Below are 27,863 nucleotides of genomic sequence, written 5' to 3' on the forward strand. Positions count from 1 at the left end.
TTGTCCATGTTTCTGCTTTTAAGGTGCTTCTCTTTTTACCCTTCTAAAAAGCCACTGGCTTTTTGCATGATTTGTTCAGTTTCTTTTCATTCAGTTTCAGTGCTTCCAGTTCTCTCTTGGATATGACAGTGCAGTCAGCACCTGTATCTATCAACACTGTGGGTGTCTGGTTGTTTATTTTCAGCATTTCTTTCCAGTCATTTTTGTCTGTTTGCACATCCACTTTGTCCAGCTTGCTAAAATGACTCATTTCTATTTCTCTCCTATGAATATGTCATCATCACTTGCTGTATCATATTGATTCCATGTATTTTCCATCAAATCTCTGTATGTACACGCCTTGCACCCATTCTTGCATAGTGGTGACATGAGTTACATATTTGGTCATATGTAGGACATGTTTTTTGGCTCATGTTTACACCTGCACTTTCTACAGTCTGCTTGTGATTCTCTTTCTTAGACTGTGCTATCCTCCTTTCCATCTGAACTACCCCATCTGTTTCTTCATGTTGCTTTTTAATCTGGCTTTGATTCACTTTACTAGCCTGGTTATGCCTACTCCTCTTTGTAGCATTAAATCCAGCTCTCTTAGCAGTTTGTCTCAAATCTGATCTGTTACACCACAAACAACTCTGTCTCCTATCAATGACTCGTTTCAGTGTTTTTTTCAGATTAGTTATATAAGCACAGATGGACTCTATATTCCCTTTCCCCTGAGTGTATAACCAATGCCTTTGGTGTAACATTGGTTTTCAAGGTTCATGATAGTTTTTGAGCAGTTGTTTTAACATTTCAGGTCATCAGCATCATCGTCACACTCATAGAATGATGGATGAAGATGTATGACATGACAGCTCCCCCAAAAGTAAAGCCAAAACATCTCAATTGCCCTCAGGTGGCTGGCTGCAGTATTGGTCATAAAGCCTGCCTCCACCATGTTAGTAAATGGGACATGGGCCAAACTAAAAAATCTCAAAGTACAAATCAAATAAAGTTTTCCTCAACAATGGTTTCCGTCATTTAACATATGCTTGGCTGGAATGAGTTATATAATGCTAAAAAAAGGGGATCTGATGCTGTGATTGATACCTGTGTCAGCAAATCAGTACACTCAAATTCAATGGCGCTGCTTGTGATTCGTCAGATGGGTGTTTGAGTGGGCGCTCGAAGACCGCAGACATCACTACCGATTCTGTCTTAAAATTAAGTCACCAGATGGCAGCGGCTGTATGCAGAAAATTTTGGCTTCACTTGATGTGGACATGTCGTCCATCTTTATATACAGTTTATGGTCAAACTGAAAAAGCTGAATTAGGGCTGTGTGATATGGCTTTACAATAACATTGCGATATTTAAGGCTATATCACAATACATGATATATATCTCAATATTTTTAAATGTACTTTAAACTAATGTTAACTACTATAATACAAAATTACTGAATGAACTGCAGTTACAATACTGTTAAATAAAGTAGCTACTGCAATAAAATAAAGTTAAATCAACTGCTGTTATAATAAAAAATCCTAAAATTCACCGAAAAGGAAGTTCAATAAAGTACTTTCATAATGAAATTTGAAAAAAGTATTGTCATAAATAAAGAAATCAAAGCTGGACCCATGGTGCGGTTATTTTGAAGGACCTGGCTTGTCTCAGGCAGGAAGTGTTGATGTTTTTGTTGTGGAATTGAAGCTTCCGGTCAACAGTTGGATGTTAGCGTTAGCAGACAGTTAAACAGATACCACAGCACCTTTAACCGTGAGAATTCATTCACTGTGAGCAGCAACAATGTAACAGCTCTGCAGTTCAAATATTACTAATATTTGCAAGATGCTCTGGTGCTCCGTGGTTGCAAAATGTGACTAAATAGTCAAAATTAGAGCTCTGACACACACATCACCTACTCACACTACCAACACTACCACTAGTCACAGTCTGAAGCTCTGCAAAAGCCCTGCTGTTTTTGTGTGTCGTTGAGAGAGAGAGAGAGCCTTCAGAGTAAGTGAGGGAACCCAAACCCCTGTGGCTAAAAAAGCACCGTGACAATTTATACGCGATATCCACAATATTGTACCTCGAGTATATTCCATATTTTGCCGTACCTCTACCTTGAGTGTTATATGTAGTATGTCCACTGCAAAGGGTCAATATGTAATGACTTGGGATGGACATGCTCACAAGGATCCATGGAGGTCATCTCGGTGTCAAGAAATGCAAAAGAAGTGTGAAAGACGCAGCCTTCTAGCCTGGAATCAACGAAGACACTGAAAAACTGATAAGCAGATGTGACACATGCCAGAAACACCACAACGAGCAAACCAAAGAATCCATGATGGTAGCTGCTGAGTCAACAGCACCGTGACGTGCTGGAAGGAGTGAACTTTGCTGAAGGCAGGAGTGAACTTTTTTAATCTCAGGGGTAAAGACTGTCTCATAGTTATTAACTATTACTCAGACTTCCATGAAATCTCTATCGAGTTTTTCTGATCAGTCTGTGCAAATACAGACTCAGAATCCACTTTTGCCAGGCATGGAATACCAATCATAGGGGTGAGTAACACTGTTTCAACAGCAGAGAGTGGCAAGATTTTGCATAACAGTAGAACTTGAAGCTTTTGACATCTAGTCCTATTTATGCACAGTCAAAGGAAAAGCTCTTGAGTGCGGACTGTCACCAGCTGAGCTGCTGATGAATCAAAAGCTGCGTACCATCCTGCTGAGCAACTCCATGCAAAAGAAATATCCAGAGCTGGAACAAAAGCTACAACAACAGAAGAGGAAATAGAAGTCAAATTGCCAAACAGCTTTCACTACTGTGAAGCAAGCCACCTAGCTCCACATCATTCACTGTGACTACAGATCCTCAGACACAATCGCCACAGTGCACAAGATATATACAAGAGACTTCAAAAAGTTAGAGTCCCACACTGAGTCTGAGTCCATCTCCTCACCTCCTACAGAATGCAACACCGACACATACTCCATGTGAAGCTGTGGCAAGATTTACAAGACAAATGACAAAGGAAACCTGAAAGACTGAATTTGTAAGCACAGAAACATGACGACTGAGGTTTATGTGTAGATTAATGTCTCTTACAGACCTCTATAAGACAAAAACAGTTCATGATGTTTGTGTCACAATGATATGATCTAAAGAGAAATTTAAGATAACTGCCAGCTGTTATTTGTTTGTCTACATTGAAAACTTTTACCACAAAGATACGTGGATGAGACGATTACATTACCTTGACCACAAGGTGACATGAGCAGTTTGTGACCTGCTGATGTTATAAAGGGTTTTACAAGAGATGAAGACCTAAGTACGTTGTTAATAAATCATTTCATGTGGTATAGGAGCCAGTTCATAATTGCCATACAAAGAAAAAAATAATTAGTGGTATAAGAGGACCTGAAACTAAAATAGCACACTCGTTTCCTGCATGTAATCAGAGCAGCATTGCACTGTCCTGTAACTAAATAGGGAATTACTTATCCAGCAAGATGGAGGGCACCATCAGAGTAACAGGGAGTTCAGTGTGAAAAAACTTTGAAAGCAAAGTAGCCCATAGTTAATATGAGAGGTGGTCACATGACAGTCAATTAAGATGTAAGACAATCAACCATTGTCTAGCAATGTAACGAGGACTAATGTTAAGCGAACAACTCAAATTTGTAACAATTTTAAAAGACTTACAACTTATTAATATAGAAAGCACTGTAAACACTGTAAAAACACGTTAAAATACAATCGAAAAATATTCTAAACCGATAAATCAACAAGTTTGAGCACAACTAAGCTGTAAAGGCAGACAAGTGGGTTGAGTTTCTGTGTCTGGTGTGCTGACGTCTAACGTCCCCGACAAACACTGTAGTTTTAATTAAGCCACTTGTTAGCAACCGCCTTTTTTAAATCTTCAAAATTTCAAACCCAAGTTCAAAATTTGGGTTTATATAGATGCACTTTATGTTGCGCAACACAAGCTTTATATATCTTTAGCCTGTGTTAGCCACAAACCTTATTTAAGGCATTTTACTGAAAACCCATTCAAAAAAACCCAGAGATGTTGAGATGAGGGAACCCGAAGTGCTAAAAGGATAACAGACTTCCGTGTTTTGGGACTCATTACTTCACTACTCTATGTAACCTACAGTTATCTACAGTTGATAATATTGCATTGTCATTTCAAATCAGCTTTCAGTGTGAGAGAGTTATCCAAACGACTGGAAGGTATGTGTTGTTGCAATGAAATGTCAGTCATTAAATGTAAAAAAAAAGAGATACATTTCAAATTATGCTATTCAGATTGTTCTACAATGTAATTATTCAGGTTAATCAATAAAAATCTAAATAATGTGATTCATATTCAGTTTTTTAACTCTTAGGGCCTGTTTTAATATTACACAGACTTGTATGACTCTTCTCACTAGATACACTCTTCAAAATCAAGCTTTAAAAACTACTATACATTAATATTATTTTCTACTTTCACTGAGCTATTTTTTTTAACCAACATCAGTTATAATCATAAATATCAAATGTTCATTAATTTTGAGAATTTTAACCCTTTAAATGTCAAGTTTTTTTTTTTTAAATATACATATTTTTTCAACATACTATATGCAGAGTGGATCTTTTTTATTTTTATTATTACCACAGCCTGGTATATATCAATGATTTAGTTACATTGATGTGATTATTGGCATTGACATTCAACAGTATGACTGCATTTGTTTCCACAGTGTATTGTAGACTTATTGTGGAGCTGAGCTGGGCATTCCAAGATTAAACAAAAACACACAGTCTTGCCAAAATCTGTCATATGCATGAACACAGCCAAAATGAAGAATGAAAAGCGTGTAAAACGCACCAAACAGTCCCTAAGGGTCAATGCAATTATTCAAGGGGAGCCATTCAAATTCAAATCAGTGTTTTAAATGTAGTATGTAGAGACACGTCTGTGCCCATAGCCACAAGTTCACTGTTTGAACTGCTAAATTTGCCTAAACAGGTCTTAAATGAGAAAATGCTTGCGATTCGTATCATAAAACACTGCAGTGTTGCCACAGCTAAATGTGTAGGACCTGGTCTCTGAACTAGATGGGCTCTGCTAAGCTCTGAACTGCAGCAGAGTTTCTACCCACCTCCTAATTTCCCTAAGCTTGAAATATTACAATATCACTTGGCATTACTTCTCCTCTCTCCAGCCCTCAGTGGTCTGTGGAAACTTTTGCTTAAATCCCACACAAGGGGGAGTGAACTTCTAATGACAAGTATAACCTTTGTGTAAAACTACTTTAATTAATATTAAATTATGCAAAACCTTTTTCTTTTTCTGACTCTGTCAAGTCTCCCAGAATGGGCCACGACCTTGTGCCTTGGACATCTGTAACAGCTACACTTCCTGCCCTCTCCACTGCTCTGATACATTTATTTCCTACTTGGCCAAGTGCCACCAGCTCAACTGGCCTGCATGACCACCAGTTTCAATGTCAGGTCAATGTGAGCTGCTCTGACACCCCCATCTGTGTGGCAGTAGCCGTTATAAAGCCAGCAGGAAATTTTAACGCACATTACAAACAGTGAATGCAGCTGTGCTATTTATGACAGCAGTGTTTAGGGGCTTTATGGAGCCAGGACAGTGACTTTATATTTGGGCATTTCAAATAAAATTTAGCACTGAAAACAACTTTAAAAGGAAACACCGGCATTGAAACACTTGTATCGGAAGACAAAGTTGTATCGTCACAAAGATCCGCTGAAAACTAAAACACAGACACTAAAACTAGAATTACCACTTTGAGGTTGTCAAGTCACAGTGTTCATTCATGTTTGTCCAGACTCATAATACACGAAGTAAAGACTTAAAGGAATCTAATAACATGTTATTAGATTACATTTACTTCTTGGCAAAATGTAAATGATCACTTTATTGACATGGATGATTCCAGAGAACCATTTCCAGTGAGAAACATGTGGTCAATACTTCGGGACTGTTTTTACAGAGGAATATAGAGACTTGCTTTGTGTCACAGTGGTGTTAAACATTTCCACTCTTCACAACTCAACCTGTCTCTGTGCAAATCAAACACATGGGCTTCCTACTGGATTGGGGCAAAATGAACGCATATTTGTCTGTCCACTCATCTTTGAAAACCCGGTTTTCTTGGTCAACTTTTCTTGTCTTTGCACATTTGGACAGTGACATCCTCACTGCATTGGCAACATAATGTACACTGACAGAAGATGCAGAAGCCTTGCCTTCTTGTGCCCAGAGAACACGAACACGAACACTCGTTAGCCATTAACTAAAATGCAAATTTTGAATGGACGCCATTTAGCCATGTGATGACTTGAACATAATACGTTCACTGGCTGTCAACATTGCTGTGACAACAATGTCAAACAGGGAAAAGATTATGATTAAGTTTTAATCTCTGGTCAGGATTGTTATGATGATCTCCAAATAGACAATATTCTACAAAACTAACAATTTATTGGTCAGTATAACACTTTTTCTTTCTCAAAGTAGTAAACGTGCACATTGTATTATTGCACTCCTAATATGAGGTGTGGGCTGGGTCCGGATTGACTTGCCGTCTGGTCTGAAACCGGACCGGAGTCTGGACTTTGAGAACGTCTGGTACAGACAATGCTTCGAGTATGGCTGTTCTTTTGCTACTTCTGTTCCTGAGTTATATAGCTGAATAATGCCAAGAAAAGTGTTTTTGCAGAAAATTATGATGTCAAAGAGGAGTTGATCTCTGACCTTTTGGATATGTCCCTCCTGCTACATAATTTATTGTATTTGTTATCTGTGTAAAATGTTGGCACGGTTGTTGATAGTATTGAAACTGAGTATATAAACTGTACAGTAGACAGTTGGAACGAGTGCTCGTAAACCACATTCAACAAAGGTCAAACATCACACTGAGAGAAAGTGTTTGAACATAGCTTTTTAAGAGTGTAGTACATGAAGACTGTTGTCTCAGTCTTTCCTATGAATATGGAGGATGTTATATGGCTGTTGTCAAGTGTGCCCTCAGCAGCTGAATGGAGAACACAGAGAGGGCTGGTGGGAAAGTTGGATGTGTGAGGAAGCACAAAGAGAGGAGGTGATTAACTGGGCTTACACAGCTCATCAGGCCGCTCTGCTTCTTAACTCACTCTGACCTCATTTAAGTTGCTTTTTACTACTGAAACCTCTGACTCTGCCACCCTCACTCTTCAGTCACGCTGCTATTCACTAATTCTTTCTCAGTGGTGGACTCTCATCTTTAAGTCTCTGTATTTTTAACCTGCTCTTTTTTTTATTATTCTGGTGTTTGAGCTTTTTTTTTGCATACACTCTATTTGTCTTCCTTCTCCCCAAGACTGATCTTTAGTCATTCTCTCTTTAACCACAAGCACCATTATGCTTCAGCAACTACAATGCTCTCTGCTGTCAAGGACATCAGCTAAGAAGTAGAGCAGGAAAGCTCTCTTACAATGTATGATGAGACAGGCTGCACTGATTCAGCTCTAATGCACTGCTCTGTCAACACCCAAGTCAAATTATCCAATTTAAAATGACAATTTCCTGCAATTTTGGCCTTGAAAGAAACCTGTGTGGGATCTAGCCTTTCAGTAAGATGTATTTTTGAGGATTTAATTTCACCTGAGCCTCCTCCAACCGACTAATAACTTTAATGTTGAAGATAAACTTGCATTTACAGTATAGATATATGTACTCAGTTTTTATTGATCTATTTTTTGCCTTGAATTGAAGGCCAATATTATTAAGCATTAAAGACTAAAATGACACTACACAAAATGTATTACAGATGTATAGAGAACATGTGCTAAGAATGTGTATTGATTGAACCTATAGAGAAAATCACTGTGACAACAAAAGTCACTGCCGGATAGAAAACTGGCCTCTGTTTTCAAAAGTGAACTTCAGTAATGAGTTCTAAAACCTGGAATTCTGTTTTAGCACCTCTGGTTCCCTCGTCGTTAAAGTTGTGGGCTTTTTTTTATGTTTTTAGTTGGAAGTCTGAAATAAGTTGTGGGCTTTTTTTTATGTTTTTAGTTGGAAGTCTGAAATAAGGTCTTTCACGTTTTGTTCTACGACTACTAAAATATGTCCATAAATACCCCACTGAGAACTTGAAGCTTTTATGCGTCTTGAAAAAGACTGTTGCAACAAGTGGCTAATGAGACTACAGAACATCATTAAGCCAAACTGCGCTGAACATGGCTGTACAACCTCGTAGCGGTGGCAAGGCAGCCAACGTGTAGTTCATTATAGCCTAGCATTAGCTTTTAACTTCTGGTGATAACATTTAGGCTTCAAAAATCCTGAAAGTGGTGTTCATGTGTGAAGATTATCTTGCTGAACATAATGTGCAAGTATCATAAAAGTTTGTTCCTCAAAGAATTTATTTTCTGGTTTGATCCATAATCCCAAGGAAAAATCCTAGGGCTTTTTGACGAAGCAGCGTTGTGTTGCGTTTTGTTGCTTTTTTAACGTCTTTAATAGTCCACGGTGTTGTGTTGACCTTTTAACGTGAGCTCCTCCACTGATTGTTGGGGTTAGAGATCGGTAGTTATTTATGAGGGGGTGGTGCAATATGGGTAAGGCATTCTAAAACAGTTAATAAATAAACAAACATAAAAATAAAAATGAACAACAACAATAAATATCAGTAATACTAATACTAATAATAAGCACTGGTGTTGTTTATGGTGGAGGGAGGGGGTAATTAATTGGGAAATAAATCAACATATGTTTACACTATATTTATTTTTTTGCTCCGCTTTACCTTCCACAATAGCTGATTGAGGCAGCGGTAGACCAATAACAAGTAAAATGACCTGTTTTCCTCAATGGACTCTGGTGTTTTTGATATAAGGGCTTAAAATCGCCATGAGTAAAAGCTGTTTTACAGCAAGGTAAAAATGGCTTAAAACTAATCAATGAAAACAGAGTTTGCTCAGTGCATTTGATAATTTGTACACAATGTGCTGGTTTGTTATTGTAAATAAACACTATGATTCAGTTCATTTTTCTTCCTTAACAAGCAAGCAACAGGAGATAGTCAATGCCAATTGAGGATGCAACATTACAAGAATAGATTTTATTGAATTTTATTTTGTTCCATTTTATCCTGTATTGTAGAGAGAATCAGAAGTGTAAAAACAAATGCATTGTGGTTTTTTTATGGTCTTATGTGCCAGACTCATTTTCAGCAGGCAGCAGCTGCCAGGCCCCAGAATTATATATATATATATATATATATATATATATATATATATATATATATATGTGTGTGTGTGTGTGTGTGTGTATATGTATATATGTATGTATGTGTGTATATATACACATACATACATACATACACACACACACACACACACACACACACACACACACCACATATATACACTTTTTAAAATGTATCTATCCTTGTGTATCTTTTCTTGTTTACTTGTTAACTTTTCTTTTGGCTTGTACTCTTATTTATTACCTTTGAGCATTTCATTTTGTTGTGATGTATTATTGCAAAAAACGGGCATGAAGTTAGTTTTTTACAACTGCCTTTTTTTGTGAATCTTCTGGCTGCCAGTCTAAACAAATTAAAAAAAAAAAGAAAAAGAAAATAAGTACCATAAAATGTAATAAGATATGTTAGTACCAGGTGGAAATGTGGTATTTGTGGCAGTACAAACACACCGTAAACTGAATCAATGAGCTGCATTCTTTTTAAGTCTTGCAAAACAGCCTCTCTCATTGATTGTTAACATCAAACTTCATATCAAACTGTAAGCGTGTTTTTATCAGCAGTCACTAGGAATACTTTACATAACAGGTTGATGCATGGTATATGATTTTGCTGCAGGCTTAATACAGCTGGGTCAGTGACATTTTCTCTCGGAAGCAACAACAAGCCGAAAACAACTAAGCGAGTGCTTCACTGGATGTTCTAGCTGTGGGTAATCTCTTCAGGGAGACAACATGTTTTCTCTTGGGTTTCCTTGCCTTGTCTGAAACTCATGTTTGATCAAACATACTACTCTAACACTGTACATGAGTTGACAAATAAAAATGCCAAAGGAAGCCGTTAACGTCCTGTGGTGATAATAATTCAGTTGCACAATAGGCCTGATAATTCAGTTCAGTGGACATCGGACCAACATTTATCAGCACAATCTCCAGTCATGTGGATGTGGAGCGAACCATCTACTGTACTGTGTGACTGCAGGAGAATATATGTGTGTGTGTGTGTGTGTGTGTGTGTGTGTGTCCATTTATCCTCTTGGTTAACTCTATAAGAATTTCCCAGAGGAGCAGCGAATGTAGGTCATCTCCGGTTGAACACTTTGAAAATACCGACATCCCTAATGCCAAACAGCCGACACTGAGTCCCCTGTGGCATCCACTCTGGCATGTTCTCATCTGAATACCACGCATGAAGACCGCCTTTTTTTGGCTTTTACAAGATTATCTCTGTGAGATTTCTGGTTCATTGTTACAGCGTGCAGCAGAGTGCAGAATGCAGTTATGCACGTAACTACAACCCGAAGCGTTTTATAATTCTCTCTCCTGTTATGTGTGTAACGGCATGATGTTGTGTTGCACTGTGAGTTCTGTAAAAATTGCCTCTGAACACACAGCAGCACTGTGGCTGATCCTGTGTACACACCAGACATGGAGTCAAATTAAAAGAGTGACTGGCTCTTTCCCCAGAGGGATCTCTGCAGTACAAAGAGTTATCTACTCATGTAATCTACAGAAGTGCAGTCCAGATTAAAAAGGAGACAACAACAAACTGAGCTTTGAGGTGATCTCTGTTAAACCAACGGCCTACACTGTTTCTGGAAGAATTCCTCTAGTCTTTTTCAACCTCTGGTGTGCAAGTCTGACTAATCTGCACCACACACAGACATGGTTTCTATGAAAACATTGGACCTATATACAAACAAATCTTCTATTATTTTCTACGTATCCACAATTTGTTCTTATTTTCTGAGTAGCCACTGATTTTTGGGATTCACAGTCTTTTTTTTTTGGTTTTCTCTTCGGTAAGAGAAATTTTACAGGTAGTCAAGAGCTCTGGTACCAAGATAAGAGAAAACATCTTGTTTTCACAGGCCACAAATTGTTGCCCAGTGAGAGAAAAATACATTTCATAAGGAACATTGCATATCATTTAATCAAATTTAGATATTTTTTTAGGGGAATTGGATTGTTAGATTTCAGGGCTAAAAAAATGCTTCTATACTTGGTGCATTGATCCCAAAGACTGTAATTTCAGTTATTGACCGGAACTGAAAGGTAACTAAGTATTTTTACTCAAGTACTGTACTTAAGAACAAATTGGAGGTACTTTTTTGTAACTCGAGTATTTTAATCTCATGACACTTTCCACTTCTAATTCACTACACTTCACAGGGAACTTTTGTACATTTTACTCAACTACTGTTATTCGATAAATACTTTACAAATAAAGATTTTTGCACACAAAACAAAAATATGAAAATACACAAGTGTAGCTGAAACAATTAGTCGATGGATTAGAAAATGAATTGTTTTTAAAATCATCAGTCATTTTACAGTAAGCCTACATCAATTTCACTACAACAAAGTTCTTCTTATTCCACCTTTTTTTGATGTCATGTCTCCAGTCTTGGCCATGTAGAAGACAAAGAAGGTAGAAGGTACATTTATTAGTCATTTTTTAAACAAAGTTTAATAAAAAAGGATTACATCCAGCCTCCATTTTCTGTTAAAGAAAGAAAGTAAACTCTTAAAAACCTGAAGTAACGCTGGCTGGAGGCGGACTTTAAATCTCTGTTGCAGCTCCTTAATAAGTAATTTCTACTTAGAGTTTTTAGAGTTTGTTGTGTATATTGTTGTATTTAAATGTTATATTTGAACATTCGAAAGACCACATTCAGAATGATGCAGGCGACAAATGTGACTAACGCTTCATCTCATTAGACTTCACAGAAAAGTCACTTGAAAATGGAGGCCAGATAATTGTCAGCTCTCTTGAGAGAACTGGGAAGCTGATTCATTTGGCTCATCATATTATCACAGATCGGAGTACTATTCTCAGGCTAAAGCAGCAGTATGCCTTTTACTCATAATGATGAGCTGGTGATGTAACAGCCCAGCGGAAAAGAAAAAAGTCAAATAAATTCATTTATTTTATCAACTGATTGAAGGTGTCCCTTAGTCAAGACTGGCATTCTACTTCTATAACAGTGAATTGAAGGCTTTTGTGGTATTTAATGCACAGTATATGCATTGGGTGAATCTTTTGCATGAGACATGGCAGCAGTACAAAGAGAGTGAGGAGTGCACAGTGAATGCAGGAAAATGCAGACACAGTGGTTTGGCTGGCGTGATTCTTTTCTCTGAGATCTGAAACTGAACGTTTTATGAAAGACAAAGGTCACAGAATTGTTGAACTGAGTGTACCCTGGTGATCTTTTGTTGAGCTCACTGGCCACATTAACCCTTAGGGCCCACTTTAATATTACACACACTCGTACTGCTCTGCACACAAAATGCACTTTTCAAAATCAAGCTTTAAAAATTATCATACATTATTATGATTGTCAGCTTTTATTGTTTTTTTTTAACGAACATCAGTCTTGATCATAATAATAATAGCAAATATTCATGAATTTTTTAGAATTTTAACCCTTTAAATGCTTGGTTTTGTCAAGATGCCACTATGTTTTTAGATGAAAAAAAAAAACAAAAAACAAAAAAAATCCACATGCACAGAAAAATACAAAATTAATTATTTTCAAATACTACATGCCAAAAAGTTTTTTTCCCCTTTCTTTTTTTGGGGAGATGATCATAGCCTGGTCATGATCACTGCCACGTGTCAGTGATTAGCAGCAACATTGATTCTGATAGTGCACCTAGTGGAAATAGCATGTATTTTCTACAAATGCCATATATGGTAAAAGAAAAAAGAAAAGTACAATGCATGTTTTTTTATGCTTTGATGATAGTGAGAAAAACTGCAGTTTGAATGGGTTCAGTGGTGCAATTTTTTTGCACTAAAAAGTCTGAATGTAACAATTTAGTTTCCACTGTGTATTTTTGACTTATTGTAGGAACTAAGCTGGAAATTCACAGATAAAACTAAAATACACAATCTTGCCACCTAAATGTGTGCCATATGCATGAACACAGACAAAATGATCAGAAAATGAAAAAATGAAAAGCCTCAGAATGTCCTTAAGGGTAAATGAAAGGCCTGTGCTGCAAATGTATGTGTGCAATCATTTGTTGTGACGCTTAAACTTTCAGAGAGGCAAATCAATGACAGCAATGCTGCACAGCTGTGTGAGAAATGAAAAACCTACATGTCTGTGAAACTGGGGAAATATGTGACTGTGTTAAGGCCACATGGACGTGTCCCCAAAGCCTGTCTCTGCTGATGTGGAAGGAGCACAGGGGGTACTGCAGTTGGAGCGCACTGAGAAGCAATGCGATGATCATAGACTGTATGAATTATGGACATAGCCACCTTGAGTGCTACTACTTAAACTGTATAAAAATGTATAAAAGCTTTTATCTGTCAAAGGCACAGTGCATTGATACATGAGGCATTGTGCCCTTAATTTGAAACAATATTTGTTTGTGCATTTGTTCAGGGCATACTACTTTTAAAAACAGGTTTTTAACTTAGTTCTTTGTCTTACTGTGTGAATGGAGGCTGGCAATTAAGAATTTCATTGCATGATGTAAAAAACTGTTTTTACTGTGGATATGACAATACGTTTCTTGAATCTTGAGGTCACCCACTGGTTTATGGACTTCTTTTCTGAAGCCTCGAGTTTGATCTTTTGGATGTTGCCATCTTGGTTTTTGGTGCCAGAAGTGACCGTATTTGTATGAAAGTGTGGAACCAAACACTAGCTGCTTGCTTGGGTACACAGTGTATTTACACCATAAACTGTAAATAAATATGGACGACGCGCCACCACTTACCCCTGCTATGCTAAAACGAGGTTAAAATATCCCGGTTACAAGCGTTGCCATCTTGCTAGGGTGATGTCATTGGGAGCGCCGCATCTGTACAGTAGCAATTTCCACAGGAGGGAGTTACTACCCAAACACCTGTCCAACCAATCGTGGGCAGCTGCCTTGAATGTGAATGCGTGGATTGGCTGTCACAGCTGTCAATCATGGCGGAAAAGCCATGATCTTAAAGCCAAAAGATTTAATAACTCAATAAAACCAAACTGATGGTGAAACAAAACACAAAAAAACATCATGGTAATGAGAACTACCTTCAGTGACAGAAACCATGTTTGGGAAAAATTTATTTGGTGTGTACTTTGAGCTTTTAGTTCAGCCTATGTCCATTCACTAACATGGAGGGGCAGGTCTTAGGACCAATACTACAGTTAGACACTAGGGGGCGATACAGATTGAATAGCCTCACTTTGGGGGAGCTGTCATGTCGTCCATCCTTGGATACAGTCTATGACTTAAACCCATTCAGTGTTGGACAGTAGTGTCACTACAAGTAGCTGTGTTAGTATCTTAACCATATTTCTCAATAGTGGTGGTAACGTCACTACTTTCTAAGCTTTGCAGTAGCAAAGCTGATTTATGGACCAGGTAGTGTGGTAGCATCCACAAAAACTATATTTCTCTAGAAAAGCTCCGAAGTAAAGCAGACTTTTTGCTGCAGAGGTCCAGATAAAACTACAGATAGTAAAACTGAGGATATGTAATGTGACTGATGCGAGCACTACGCCGAAGCATGCAGATGAGGGAAGCGCTTCTGTGTGGCACCACACACTAATCCTGCAGTTGATTTTGCTTGCTGCTTCGCCATTGGCTTTTCTTGATAAGACCTGCCTTACTCTGCCTCTGATTGGCTAGACTGCATTTCTTGACCTAACCCACTTACATGTCTTGCTGTGCTTGTCAGAGGTAAACACAACTGACAACTGACAGACACCAGCTCGAGATACGGACGATACAATAAGAACGAAACACAACGACGACACACAGAATGACAGGAGGGAGAACACTTCACTGAAAGCAGATGGCAGATGTCATCTACATGTCAATGTTCCTTTTAAAGGCAAAATAAGACAGTGCTAAACTGTCAAAAAGGGACCGCAAATATATTTGAATAAGAGGCCACGGACCACGTGAAATGCATACTTATGACTGACTCATTTAGTGGAGTTGCAGTGGACACTAGAGAAACAGACCACAACAAAGGCCAGGAAAAGAGCTGGAGAGACAGAGAATAGTATTAAGTAGGAAGAGAAGAGAGAGAGAGAGAGACATACTGATGTAATGTGTTATTAGCAGGACATGTACATGTTCTCCCAGTATAACAAGTTTGGACACATTTGTATTGAAGCTTAACTAGAAACACTGCCATGTGGTTATATGCCTCTGTGCACCAGTCAAGTTGCACATGCGCAGTTTACATGAATGTCTGTGAAAACATGGATGCTTCACAGACATCTTCCTCCAGGCAGCACAGAAAATCTCTACAGTCAGCACAGTTCCAAGATTGGTGTCACCAATTCAGTATCTGACCAAATATCACCCCTTTTGTTCCTGACTTATAGCATTTAGTAACATTATGCAGTTGACCTTTGACCTTTAACCAACAAAATCGTATCCTTTAGTCCACTTTAGTCTCAAGAAAGTCCCTCAAGGTGTTCCTGAGATATTGCTTTCACAAGAATGAGACAAATTCAAGGTCACTGTGACCTTGATCTTTGATCACCAATATCGTATTAGTTCATCCATAAGTCCAATTGGACGTTTGTGCCAAATTGAAAGAAATTCCCTCAAGGTGCTCATTAAATAATACGTTTACATGACTGAGATGAATGTGAGGTCACAGTGACCTTTTCCTTTGACATATGACCATTAAAATCTAATCAGGTTATCCTTGAGTCCAAGTGGGCATTTGTGCTAAACTTGAAGAAATTCCCACAAGACATTCTTGAGATATTACTTGCACAAGAATGGGCCAGACAGACAACCTGAAAACATAATGCCTCCGGCCTCAGCTATCACCAGCACCGAGGCATGCAAACACACATACAAGAACATGCAGACTGAACAGACATTCCTGTCTTGTCGTGGCCTACCTGTGCTGCTCTGGATTGTCCTGACAGTGGTGGCAGATGTGCGTGGTGGGGAGGATGGCAGCAGGAGCAATGGTCTCCCTCCTTCTCCTTCCTCCTCCCCTGCACAGCCCTGGTCAATGGCACGCACATAGCTGTGGCTCCGCATTCGGAAGCACCCCGGCATGGGCAGGGTGTCCATGGTGTCCATGCTGTCCATGGCAGCCTCCATGGCCTGGGCCTGCATCTCGCTGTAGACCTGCTCACACACTTGCTCGATCTGCCCGTTCACCTCCACCTCGCTGAGCTGGAGGAGGAGAGCAGAGGACATCAGAGGAGGAACAGGTAGAAAGAGGGGAGAAACAAAAGGAACAGAATAAAGTCATTCAAAATATCATACATTTTTTAAAAAAGGCACATTTTTTTGTTTTGTTAGAGAGACGCTTTGAGCATGCAGGTCAAAACAGCTTCAATAGGGGCCTACTTGCTGGCTCGTCCACTTAGTAGGATTTTCACCGTTTGCTCTAAGCCAGTACAAACCCTTTTTGATCAACTACAACTTGGGATGCAGGACTCTGATTGAGGCTATAACTAAGGCAGCTTTCCAAATGTTTTAGAGAGGTCTTGCTCCCTGTTGATGAGCACCTCAGCGTGGAGTTTGTTGCCACGGCAGGGCAGCAGGGCCCAAGCACAACCTGGGACAGGCTTGCTATTTTTCCAGGGAGCTTACTGCCAGTCCATTCAGGATATCACGATGTTGCAATCTCTGTGTAGTCTGAGCGACCTCACTATTTTTTCCGATCACAACCACCACAATTTAAAACAGGTAAAACCAAACCATTTTAAAAACTCTCATGTTCCTACCTCCATCAAACTTTTAAACCACGCTGCTTAAGGCTGCAGAGATTGCAGTAGTTTCATAATGGTTTTAACAGTGGTGTGTGTGTGCAGTATATGTTGCAATGTAAGTACAATATATTTTATGTGCAATTTGGTGTGATTTGGTACAACTGGTGCTGTTCTTGTTCATATGTGGTTTGTTTTATTGCTGCTATGAAGTCATATTTACAAAGCATCTGAGTCCAAACAAATTTTTGGCTTAACTGTCCGTTATAAGTTATAACGGACAGTTATAAAAAAGAAATCTTTTAGTGCTATTGATTCTTTTTCCTCTAGCAAAAACATACCATTCACTTTGTTCAATAATAACACATACTGACTTCAACAGTAAGTCATATTGGTTGTTTTTGAAAATGGTTCAGCGGCATTTCTCTTTATGGTCTCTGTCTCAAACATATTAGATTAACGACTGTGACTGGCTCTGCACATCTCAGGACGCTGGAAATCTGTCCAAAGTGGAGGGGGACCAGATGCATCTGTCAGAGCAAATCAAATGTGCGCTCACAGATTTTTCTGGTTCCCAGGCGAGGAACAGATACCTGCTGCCTTCAGATGGCTGCAAGGAGAGTCACCAGAGTGAAGAAAAGGCCTTCATTGTAGAGCTGCTAAATGTCATGACAGAGACTTTTCCTTCTCAGCAGACATTAATGCCTTCACTGCTGGAATAATATCTGTTTTATCATGTTATAGACTAAAGTTGTTGTTGCAGTCACATTTAAATCACATAAACAACCAAACTAATTAATATTTGCACATTTACATTTCTGTTGCACACTGTGCACTAGCATGTCTTGGCATTTGATTATAGGTCAGGTCAAGTTTACAGTTGTATGAAAAAGTTTGGGCACCCCTCTGAGGCTGCATAATAATTTACTTTATCTTCACAGGAGATGATCAAAGTGGCATGCCATTCATTTCCTAATCAAAGCTGAGTACTGGGGTGTTTTTAAGACAAAAAATTTAAGTGTGGCGATATTCAATTGTATGTAATTAAATCAGAGGTTAGAAATAGGCTGTGCAAAAATTTGGGCACCCTTGTCATTTCACTGATTTGAATACCTGTAACTACTTATTGGAATACAAAATTGGTCTGATGAGCTCATTCAGCATTGAACTCCACACACAGGTGTATCCAATCATGAGAAAAGGTATTTAAGGTGGCCAATTTCATGGTGTTCTTCTCTTTGACTCTCCTCTGAAGAGTGGCGACATGGGGGCTTCAAAACAACTCTCGAATGACCTGAAAACAAAGATTACTGAGCATTATGATTTAGGGGAAGGCTACAAAAAGCTATCTCAGAGATTTCAGCTGTCAGTTTCCACTGTGAGGAACATAGTGAGGAAATGGAAGGCTACAGGCACAGTTCTTGTTAAGGCCAGAAGTGGCAGGCCACGAAAAATATCAGAGAGGCAAAGGCGAAGGATGGTGAGAATGGTCAAAAACAACCCACAGACCACCTCCAAAGACCTTCAAGATCATCTTGCATCAGATGGTGTGGATGTGCATCGTTCAACAATTCAGCGCACTTTGCACAAGGAAAAGCTGTACGGGAGAGTGATGTGGAAGAAGCCTTTTCTGAGCACACGCCACAAACGGAGTCGCTTGAGGTATGCAGAAGCACATTTGGACAAGCCAGCTTCATTTTGGAATAAGGTGCTGTGGAGTGATGAAACAAAGATTGAGTTATTTGGGCATAACAAGCGCCGTTATGGATGGCGGCAGAAGAACACAGCATTCCAAGAAAAAAACTTGTTACCCACAGTAAAATTTGGTGGAGGTTCCATCATGCTGTGGGGCTGTGTGGCGAGTGCTGGTACTGGGAATCTTGTTAAAGTTGAGGGTCGCATGGATCCCACTCAATACCAGCAAATTCTTGAGAATAATGTTCAAGAATCCGTCACAAAGTTGAAGTTACGCCGGGGCTGGATATTTCAACAAGACAACGACCCAAAACACTGCCCAAAATCTTCTCAGGCATTCATGCAGAGGAACAAATACAATGTTCTGGAATGGCCATCCCAGTCCCCAGACTTGAATATCATTGAAAATCTGTGGGATGATTTGAAGCGGGCTGTCCATGCTCGGAAACCATCGAACCTGACTGAACTAGAGATGTTTTGTAAGGGAGAATGGTCCAAAATACCTTCATCTAGAATCCAGACACTTATTACAGGCTATAGGAAGCGTCTGGTGGCTGTTATTTTTTCAAAAGGGGGCTCAACTAAATATTGATGGGATTTTTCTGTTGGGGTGCCCAAATTTATGCACGTGTCTAATTTTGTTTTGATTCATATTGCACATTTACTGTTAATCCAATAAACCTCATTTCACCACTGAAATATTACTGTGTCCATCAGTTATTTGATAGATCAAAATGAAGTTGCTGATACAAACACCCATGATTTATAAATGAAAATGATGGAAATTGTTAGGGGTGCCCAAACTTTTTCATACAACTGTATATTAGCAGGTCATCTGTGAAGTGATTTAGAGATTAAGGAGAACAGATCCGTTTGTGTTGAGCTTCATGGGTGTGAGATGAGTGATGTTAGGGTCACCCTACTTACCCTTACCCTAACCCATAAGAAAATTACCTAATGTTAAATCCTGTTTTGAAATGTTGGCATTAGAATGCCCTTATATAGCACCGTTAGGCCTTGGGCCGTATCACGGTATTACGGTTTACCAAGATAATTCGAAATCCAAAGGTATTTTTTTCAATACTATCATAAAGCTCAGTCTGTGGAGTCTCAGCTGAGCTGAAAGACACAGTGACACCTAGTAATGGAAGGAGAAGTTACAGGACTGTAAACAGCCAGCAGCCAGCAGGCAAAGAGAAAGCATTGCAACTAACTTGGTGAATTAAGTATTTATTACAACCAAACTGTAGCTGGTGACTGTTGGAACAGTGGGCTTACTAACTAGATTACTTGCAAGAGTAACCAAGACGGTTTGGGCAAGTTTTATTTTGTTTCTGTTGAGTTTGAATGAAGTGTGTTTGATGATGAGATAAGGAGGCATTTAAGCCTTGTCAGTCTTTCATGACTGAGAGAAAGGTGAATTTAAAAGGCGTACAGTTGTATTTCACTGATTACTAAAGGACACAGGTGTGACATTTTATGGGTTACAGTTGTGTATTTATTAGTCTAAAAAGTAAGTAGCACACTCGCCGTTGAGGGGTTAGGGTCGCACACTTAAATCATTTAATACTGTATACCCTGGTGAAATTTCAGAAAGGTATGAAATGTTACATACCACCCAAGCCTAATCACTGCATATACTGTAGGATGATATTGTGTGGTAACCAAAAAAAAATCTCCAGCAGTTTTCTTTTGCTTGTATTCAAAATGCCAACAGAACTGACCTCTGTACTCATCCTAAAAACAGCTGCGTCGCTCCAAATGATTTACTGTTCAACTTTTCTAAACGGATATTTCAAAATGAATGTTGTGACTGCTGCTGTGCCATCTGTGTAAAATGATCAGAGACTGTAGATGAAACACACGCATCATTTCTGCTGCTGTGTGATGACTGCATGTGTTTCAACCACTCAGAAAAGACTTCTGTAAGTTGTTGTGAACAACTGACTCATCAAACATCAGAATCCACATTTCCACCAGACGACGCTCATGTGGATAAAACAAAAAACACAAAGCAAACACAAAGGCTAGACTCAACATAAATAAAATGTGTTTTGTGATTTTGGAGAGATCTGTCTGCGTTTGCACACTACAGCCATGAAAATTGCCCGGCATCTGCGACAGGAGGTTGTCAGAGTAGCTTTAACACAAATGCATTTTAGAGCCAAAATGAGCACCGAAATTGCACTGTGCCATCTAAACAGCATAAACACAGCCTCATATGCTTTTCACCGATTCACCAGAGTAGTTAGTTAGGTTTTGTATTTGAGATATTTGAGTTATTGTCACTGTAGTCTTTAGATAGTCAGCTCCATTTTGCTTTAAGGAGTCCTCTTTTTGTTACATTTGTTTCATTGTTTTGACAGCACCTGGCGGCTCTTATCTGTTTTGTAATTAATATCCACTTGTCTTTTAAAATAATTACACCTTAATTCACAATCCCCTCCATCGACTGTTTGTGTTACTTCCCTTTTCCCTATTGCGAGCTAGGTTTGTAACGAGCTCTTAGTCTTATAACCAGGATTTTCAACTCAAGAATATGTTTCTAACCACACAGTCTTCCTGCTATGGTGTGAAATCTATTATTTTTCAGTCTCACTTAAAGAGCTACATGGTTGTTTTCTCTCTCTGTATTTCACACACAAACAGCAAGCCCACTGTAACATCCCATTATTGGAATTCTATTTCTAATATTTATCTCCCTATCTTTTATTTATTTATTTTTTTTTACAATCATTGAGCTTAATTCTCACATTGACTTAAATTGAAAACAAATCAGACAGATCTCAAGACCAAAGCATATTGAGGCAAGTGGTTTAATTGGGGTTTTATGGTCGGGTCCATGCAGAGAGGGATATTAAAACTGTTAATAGAGGCAATTTAGTGTGGTAGTGGTAATTAGGGACAGGTTCAGGATGAGTGATGCAAGTGGAGGTTCAAGGTGAGGTAAAGGTGGGACAAATGAAGGCTTATTGGGCACAGCTTCATTTCACCTGCTGGAGCTTTGAAGGAAACAGCAGCCTGCTAGGAGGAAGGGCAGAGTCAAAGCAGGTATAGGTGCAGACTGCTGCAGGCAGGTTAGTCAGTAACGATCATTCCAGTGTTACCAAAATGGTGCCAACACCACAAGTTTTCTTTTTAAAACCATATTACCTCAAAACAAGATTGAACAATACTTATATTTTGATCATGGGCAAGTGGCCAGTGTATAAGCCAGGGAGGTGTAAAGCTAAAACAAAATAACAGCCATCGGGGTGCAGTTTCTTCAATAACCATGTGCTCATGAATTATCTCCTACTCTACTAACATGGTAAATCTTCAAAGGGTAATGAAGTAGAAAAAAATGTAATGCATTGCCACTTCATCTGGTGTAATTCTGTATTTTTTATTGTCAACAAATCCCATATTGTGCTTCACATGGCTCAGTACTTTCTTACTTTCCTGCCCTGTCTACTCTCAGTTCCAAGACCATTTGTTTCAACTTAAGATGCTAGTCTTCATGGCTTTATAACTCACAAATATGTAGTTTAATTTCAGATGGGGTAAAAATTTGTTTTACCAAACAACTATGAAAATATGTTAATACATTTTTCTCAAATATTTAATGTAATCTGTCTTGTTAGTCTTTATTTCTCATTGAAATTGCACAAAAATCCCTTGTTTGCTTTTTTTAGATGCATTTCAAATCGGTTTTGTAAAAGAGAGGGAGAGCCTGCTTGTCGTTGTGGTTCTAAATAGAAAATTTGGACCTAATTCCTAATTTCCCCCATTGTAGAAATCTTGCTGAAGGGATTACACAAGACAGCAAGCACTTAACAGCTGTTTACAGGCATCTTAGCCTGCTAATTTTGAGTGAAAATAGCACTCTGACTAATAAATCTATAAAAAATGTTGCTCTCTTTGTGAGAACAGTATTTTTTAGGTTTGTTTAGTTGAAACAGCTAGCACCCCTACGGTCCAATATGTTGCATACATTGAGGACTTTGATGTGCTCAGTAACTTTTTTCCTCTCTCTCTGAAATGCCGGAAAATCCATCTCTTTACTCTGGTACCTCTTATTACAATTGAAGCACTGATGATATTGATTATATCAATACAATACTGTCAAACCCTAGTGTCATTCAAAATAAGAGATGTCATTTCCTAAAACAGCTGGTCTTTGTAGTCTTTATCAAATGCCACACAATCGGAAAGCAGCAGCATATTTGTTGGAGACTATCCACATGAATCCACATTTGGTGCTCTAGTGAGTATTTGTGGCAGCAGGACAGTGTGTGTGGGTTTGAGTCAAAACACACAACAGTGTGTTCATAGTAATGAAGGAATATGTCACTCAGTGCAACACTGCACCTCATCGATGTGTGTTTAAATAGTTGTGGATAACAATGGAGCTCTATGGAACACAGTAGGAAGATATATTGGACACACCATACTCATTAGCAGATACATTCAGAATTGGTTTGGGTCTGCATATGGGATTTGTTGACAATTTAAAAATATAGAATATAACCAGATATACTGTCTCAGAAACACTTGTAATGTGATGGATGGATTTGTGGAGTTGGAAACATGACTCTCATCCTCAGTCTTGCCTGTACAGTGCAGACATGCTGATGGTGCACTGTGCACAGACCCAAACTGTGACGGGTACACTGTTTTTCAACCAGGACTGTATAGAGTCCTCACATATCTGGTAGGCATAACCAGTTGTGTGGCAGTGTCTTATAGGGTGGTCTCCTAAGGGCTACTATGAGTTTTAAATACAGTATATTCATCCCGTGAGTGAAGCGACTTTTGTTCCTCAAAGTTATTAAAGACAGAGCTTCTCCTCAGGCTTAGTGTTGTTTCAGGGTGAGTTCAGACAGACACAAGCACTGCATGAAAAGCACAGTGCTGTCAGTCAGCTAAATAAGGCCACTGCATTGACGCAGTGAAGATGCCTATGCATACAGGCCTAGCTGGTCCAAAAAAAAAAAAAGGGAAGAAAAAAAATTACACCTTTCTGGTTGTATACACCATCAAAAAAGATCTCTACAATAAGCACAGTTTCAAGATTGGCGTCACCAGTTCAGTATAAAACCAAACTTCTACCCTTTTGTTGCTGAGATATTATGTTGAGTAATGGCCAGAAAAGTGTTTTTGCAGAACATTATGATGTCACATAGAAGCTGACCTTTCACCTTTCAGATATAAAATGTCATTACTTTATCATTTGTTAGATATGTGTTCAAAATCTTTCAATGACTGTGAATGTTCAGTACAGAAAGTCCAAATGGGCGTTTGTGCTAAAGTCGAAGATATCCCCTCGAGGTTATTTGAGATATCACGTTCATTAGATTGAGATGGATGCAAGGTCATGGTGACCTTGACCTTTGACCACCAAAAAACTAATCTGTTCATCCTTGACTCCAAGATGAGGTTTATGCCAAATCTGAAGACATTCCAGCGAGGTGTTTTTGTTATTGTGTTAAAAAGAATGAGCTACACTTACAAATAAGCTAATAGTCACCTTGACTTTTAACCTATGACCAAGTGGATGATTGTACCAAATTTGATTGAAACTAGAACTTCCCTCAAGGAATTCCTGAGATATTGCATTTACAAGAATGAGATGCAAAGACATATAGACAACATAACGCCCCCTACACATAATCCCTCTGGCAATGGCTATCGCAAATGCAGAGGCAAAAAAAGAAGCAACTCAGGATTTTGGGGCAAAAAATTTAAATTCAATGCAATACAAAGTAATTTGGCAAGGCTTACTAATCAAATATATCCACATCCACTTATCCACTAAGTCTGGCATGATTACATGAAAGACTAACAGGACTGGCTGCAGCTTTGCTTTACAAGGATTACACTGAGGGCTATTTTTAGTGTTGATACAGGGTAACACACCCATGCCCCAAGGTGGATATATGTAATACACTTGTGCTTATGCACCGCTGCACCTCTGGGCATACCACAGCCTCACTAAGAGCTTCAGTTTCTACAACTTAGCCATCTGAAACAGCTTCTCTCAATCTTTTAGACCTTCAACTCTTAACAATCTAATTTATGCAAGAGTACAAAGCATATGCATTATGGAAAGTTTGATCATCTGGGTGACGTCAAAAGTTTCAGAACAAATAAATAAGTGGACCTTGAGTGGAGGTTGTTTAGTCATAAGCTATTCTCATTTCCAAGGAAGTCAACAATTACTTCAGTTAGATTCTGTTTAGATCTAAAGCAAAGCTGCAGCAAGTTTTCTAAAATGAAGGTATGGTAAAAATTTGTACATGACGGTAAATATTTCAATAAAGTCTGCATTGAAAAGCAGTGAACCCATCCTTTAAAAAGAGAGAAATAAAGAAATACGAGAAATATGGGCATTCGGTGAAAGTCAAGGATTTGTTTTCATACCCCATCACATCCATCCAAGCCTTGTGTATCTATGTAAAATAATTGGTTGGGATATACTGTGAAGACAAACGCAGCAGTGTTGGCAACCAACCTGACTGATGGTGCTCATGGCCCTCATGTAGCTTTCATTGCGTGAGCGGTATTGGGGTGAGGACAGCAGCGATTTGGGGTCGAGGAGGGTTTTGGGGTCCAGGGTATCCAGGCTTCTATTGATTGAAACCTCACTCACCGCACGCAGGTAACTGTGGCTCCTGATCTGCAGTTTGGGGGAGTGCTCCGTGGAAATCCTGACAGAGGGATGACAGGGACGGAGAATTAAACATTAAACATCACCATTTATCAATCAACTGAGTCATTACTGAGTCATAATAACACAACAGTGGTCAACATTGAAAAATAAAAAAAATTAGACAATGACATTGTCTTTCAAAGGTCTTCATAGGACTAATGAAACCACTGAGAGGGGAGTCTTGTTCATCATGAACAAGACTCCCCTCAGTGGACATTCTGTTCATCCACCACAACAGGAATTGATTCCCTCCGCATTGAACTCATTACCATGTCTCAGTGTGACTCGGAACACTTTTGCTAATTTATGTCACTCTCAAATTGATTGTCTTGTTGATAGTGTTACTGGCTCACTGCGATCAGCTCTCGACTCTGTTGCTCCTCTTAAGAAGAAAATAATGGAACAAAGAAAATAAGCTCAATTTGTATTCCCCAGACCCACAAATTAAAACAAATTTGAAAGAAACTGGCGTTCAACCAACATGGAAGAGTCCGGTTTAGTGTGGCAGGTCAGTCTTAAAACATATGAAAAGGCCCTCCACTATGCCAGAGCTAACTATTACTCATCGTTAATTAAGGAAAATAAAAACAATCCCAGGTTTCTTTTCACCACTGTAGCCAGGCTGACTCAGAGTCACAGCTCCATAGAGCCTTGTATTCCTTTGGCCCTCAGTAGTGATGACTTTATGAATTTCTTTAATGATAAAATTATAACTATTGGAGATAAAATCCATCACCTCTTGCCCTCAACCAACTTGACCTCAGATACAGGTAATTTGGATGTGGCAGTAGGGCCTGAAGTTTATTTAGACTGTTTTTCCCCCACTGACCTTCACCAACTCTCTACATTGATTTCCACATCCAAACCATCAACATGCCTGTTTCCTGATGTTAAATTCAGACAAAACTGAAGTTATTGTTCTTGGCCCCAAACATCTCAGAAACTCATTTTCTAAGGATATAATTCCTTTAGATGGCATTGCCTTGGCCTCTAGCACAACTATAAGGAACCTTGTAGTTATATTCAATCAAGATCTATCTTTTTCCCCCCATATAAAGCAAACTTTAAGGACTGCTTTCTTTCACTTCTGTTACATTGTAAAAATTAGACATATTCTAACTCAAACAGATGCTGAAAAAGTAGTACATGCATATGTTACTTCTAGGCTGGATTACTGTTACTCCCTATTATCCTATTGTCCCAACAAGTCTCTGAAGTCTCTACAACTGGTGCAGAACACTGCTGCACGTGTACTAACGGGAAACAAGAAAAGGGATCATATTTCTCCTGTTTTAGCTTCTTTGCACTGGCTCCCTGTAAAATCCAGAACTGAATTTAAAATTCTCCTCCTTACTTACAAAGCTTTGAATGGTCAGGCTCCATCCTATCTGTCACAGCTCATAGTTACCTGTCAACCCTCAAGAGCACTGCGCTCTGTAAACGCAGGGTTACTTGTGGTTCACAGAGTCTCCAAATGTAGGATAGGAGCCAGAGCCTTCAGTTACTACGCTCTTTTATGGAATCATCCTCCAGTTTTGGTCAGGGAAGCAGACACCGTCAATACATTTAAGGGTAGACTTAAGACCTTCCTCTTTAATAAAGCCTATAATTAGGGCTGGCTCAGGTTGCCTGGATCAGCCCCTAGTTAGGCTGACATAGATTTAGTCTGCCGGAGGACTTTCTAGGATACACTGAGCTCCTTTTTCCTTCTCTTTCTCCCTCCAATTGCAAACGCTCATGTCTTTTAACTGCATTACATTAACTTGGTTGCCTCTCCGAAGCATTTGTGCCTCCTTGTTTCGTAGTTTTCCCGGATCTTGGCTGTGCCTGGATCGGGGTGATGGCTGTGCTGATGCTGTGACCCTGCCTTTGGCCATGCTCGTCCTATGGCTGCACTGATGCTATACCTCTGGCTCGTCCTGATCGTGGTCTTGGTTGCGCTGTTGCTGTAGTACTGTCTGAAGCTGTGCCGTTATTATGAGTCATGCCTCCACTATTAATATACGTATGGAAATCTTATCAACACCTACAATATTTGCACGTAACATCACATGCTATCATAGAGTGCATTTAGTAATTTTACGCCTATCACTATTGTTATATGATATACAATTGTTACCATCATTGCTGTGCATCCTTCCCCCTCTCTCTTCCACTCTCTCTCTCTTTCTCTTTCCCTTTTGGCATTACTGTAATTTAACTGTTATTTACGGCATCTATTGCACGTCTGTCCATCCTGGAAGAGGGATCCCTCCTCAGCTGCTCTTCCTGAGGTTTTTACCATTTTTTCCCCCCGTTACAGGTTTTTTTTAGGGGAGTTTTTCCTTAGATGATGTGACGGTCTAAGGGCAGAGGGATGTTGTATGCTTTAAAGCCCTCTAAGGCTTTATCATTAATGATGATTAATAATAATGATTATGGGCTTCATAAATAAAATTGAATCGAACTGAATTGAACAGGAACAAAGTGCGGGCCATTCTTAGACAACATCCGGGACACACTCTGCTTAACAATAAT

The 27,863-nt window shown here is 39.1% G+C and overlaps 1 protein-coding gene across 1 annotated transcript in view; it reads right to left on the reverse strand.

Annotated features, from left to right (window-relative positions):
• Positions 1 to 27,863, reverse strand: part of LOC121951344 (disks large-associated protein 1-like) — a 152,256-nt gene that overhangs the window by 33,977 nt on the left and 90,416 nt on the right. The window contains exons 4-5 of the mRNA XM_042497625.1: positions 25,149 to 25,344; positions 16,139 to 16,421 (exon numbers count right to left, since the gene is read on the reverse strand). Coding sequence (XP_042353559.1) covers positions 16,139 to 16,421; positions 25,149 to 25,344 — 479 coding nt within the window. The remainder of the gene's footprint in view (positions 1 to 16,138; positions 16,422 to 25,148; positions 25,345 to 27,863) is intronic.

This window comes from Plectropomus leopardus, chromosome 12 (genome assembly GCF_008729295.1).
Source record: "Plectropomus leopardus isolate mb chromosome 12, YSFRI_Pleo_2.0, whole genome shotgun sequence".
In the NCBI taxonomy this organism is placed as follows: Eukaryota; Metazoa; Chordata; class Actinopteri; order Perciformes; family Serranidae; genus Plectropomus; species Plectropomus leopardus.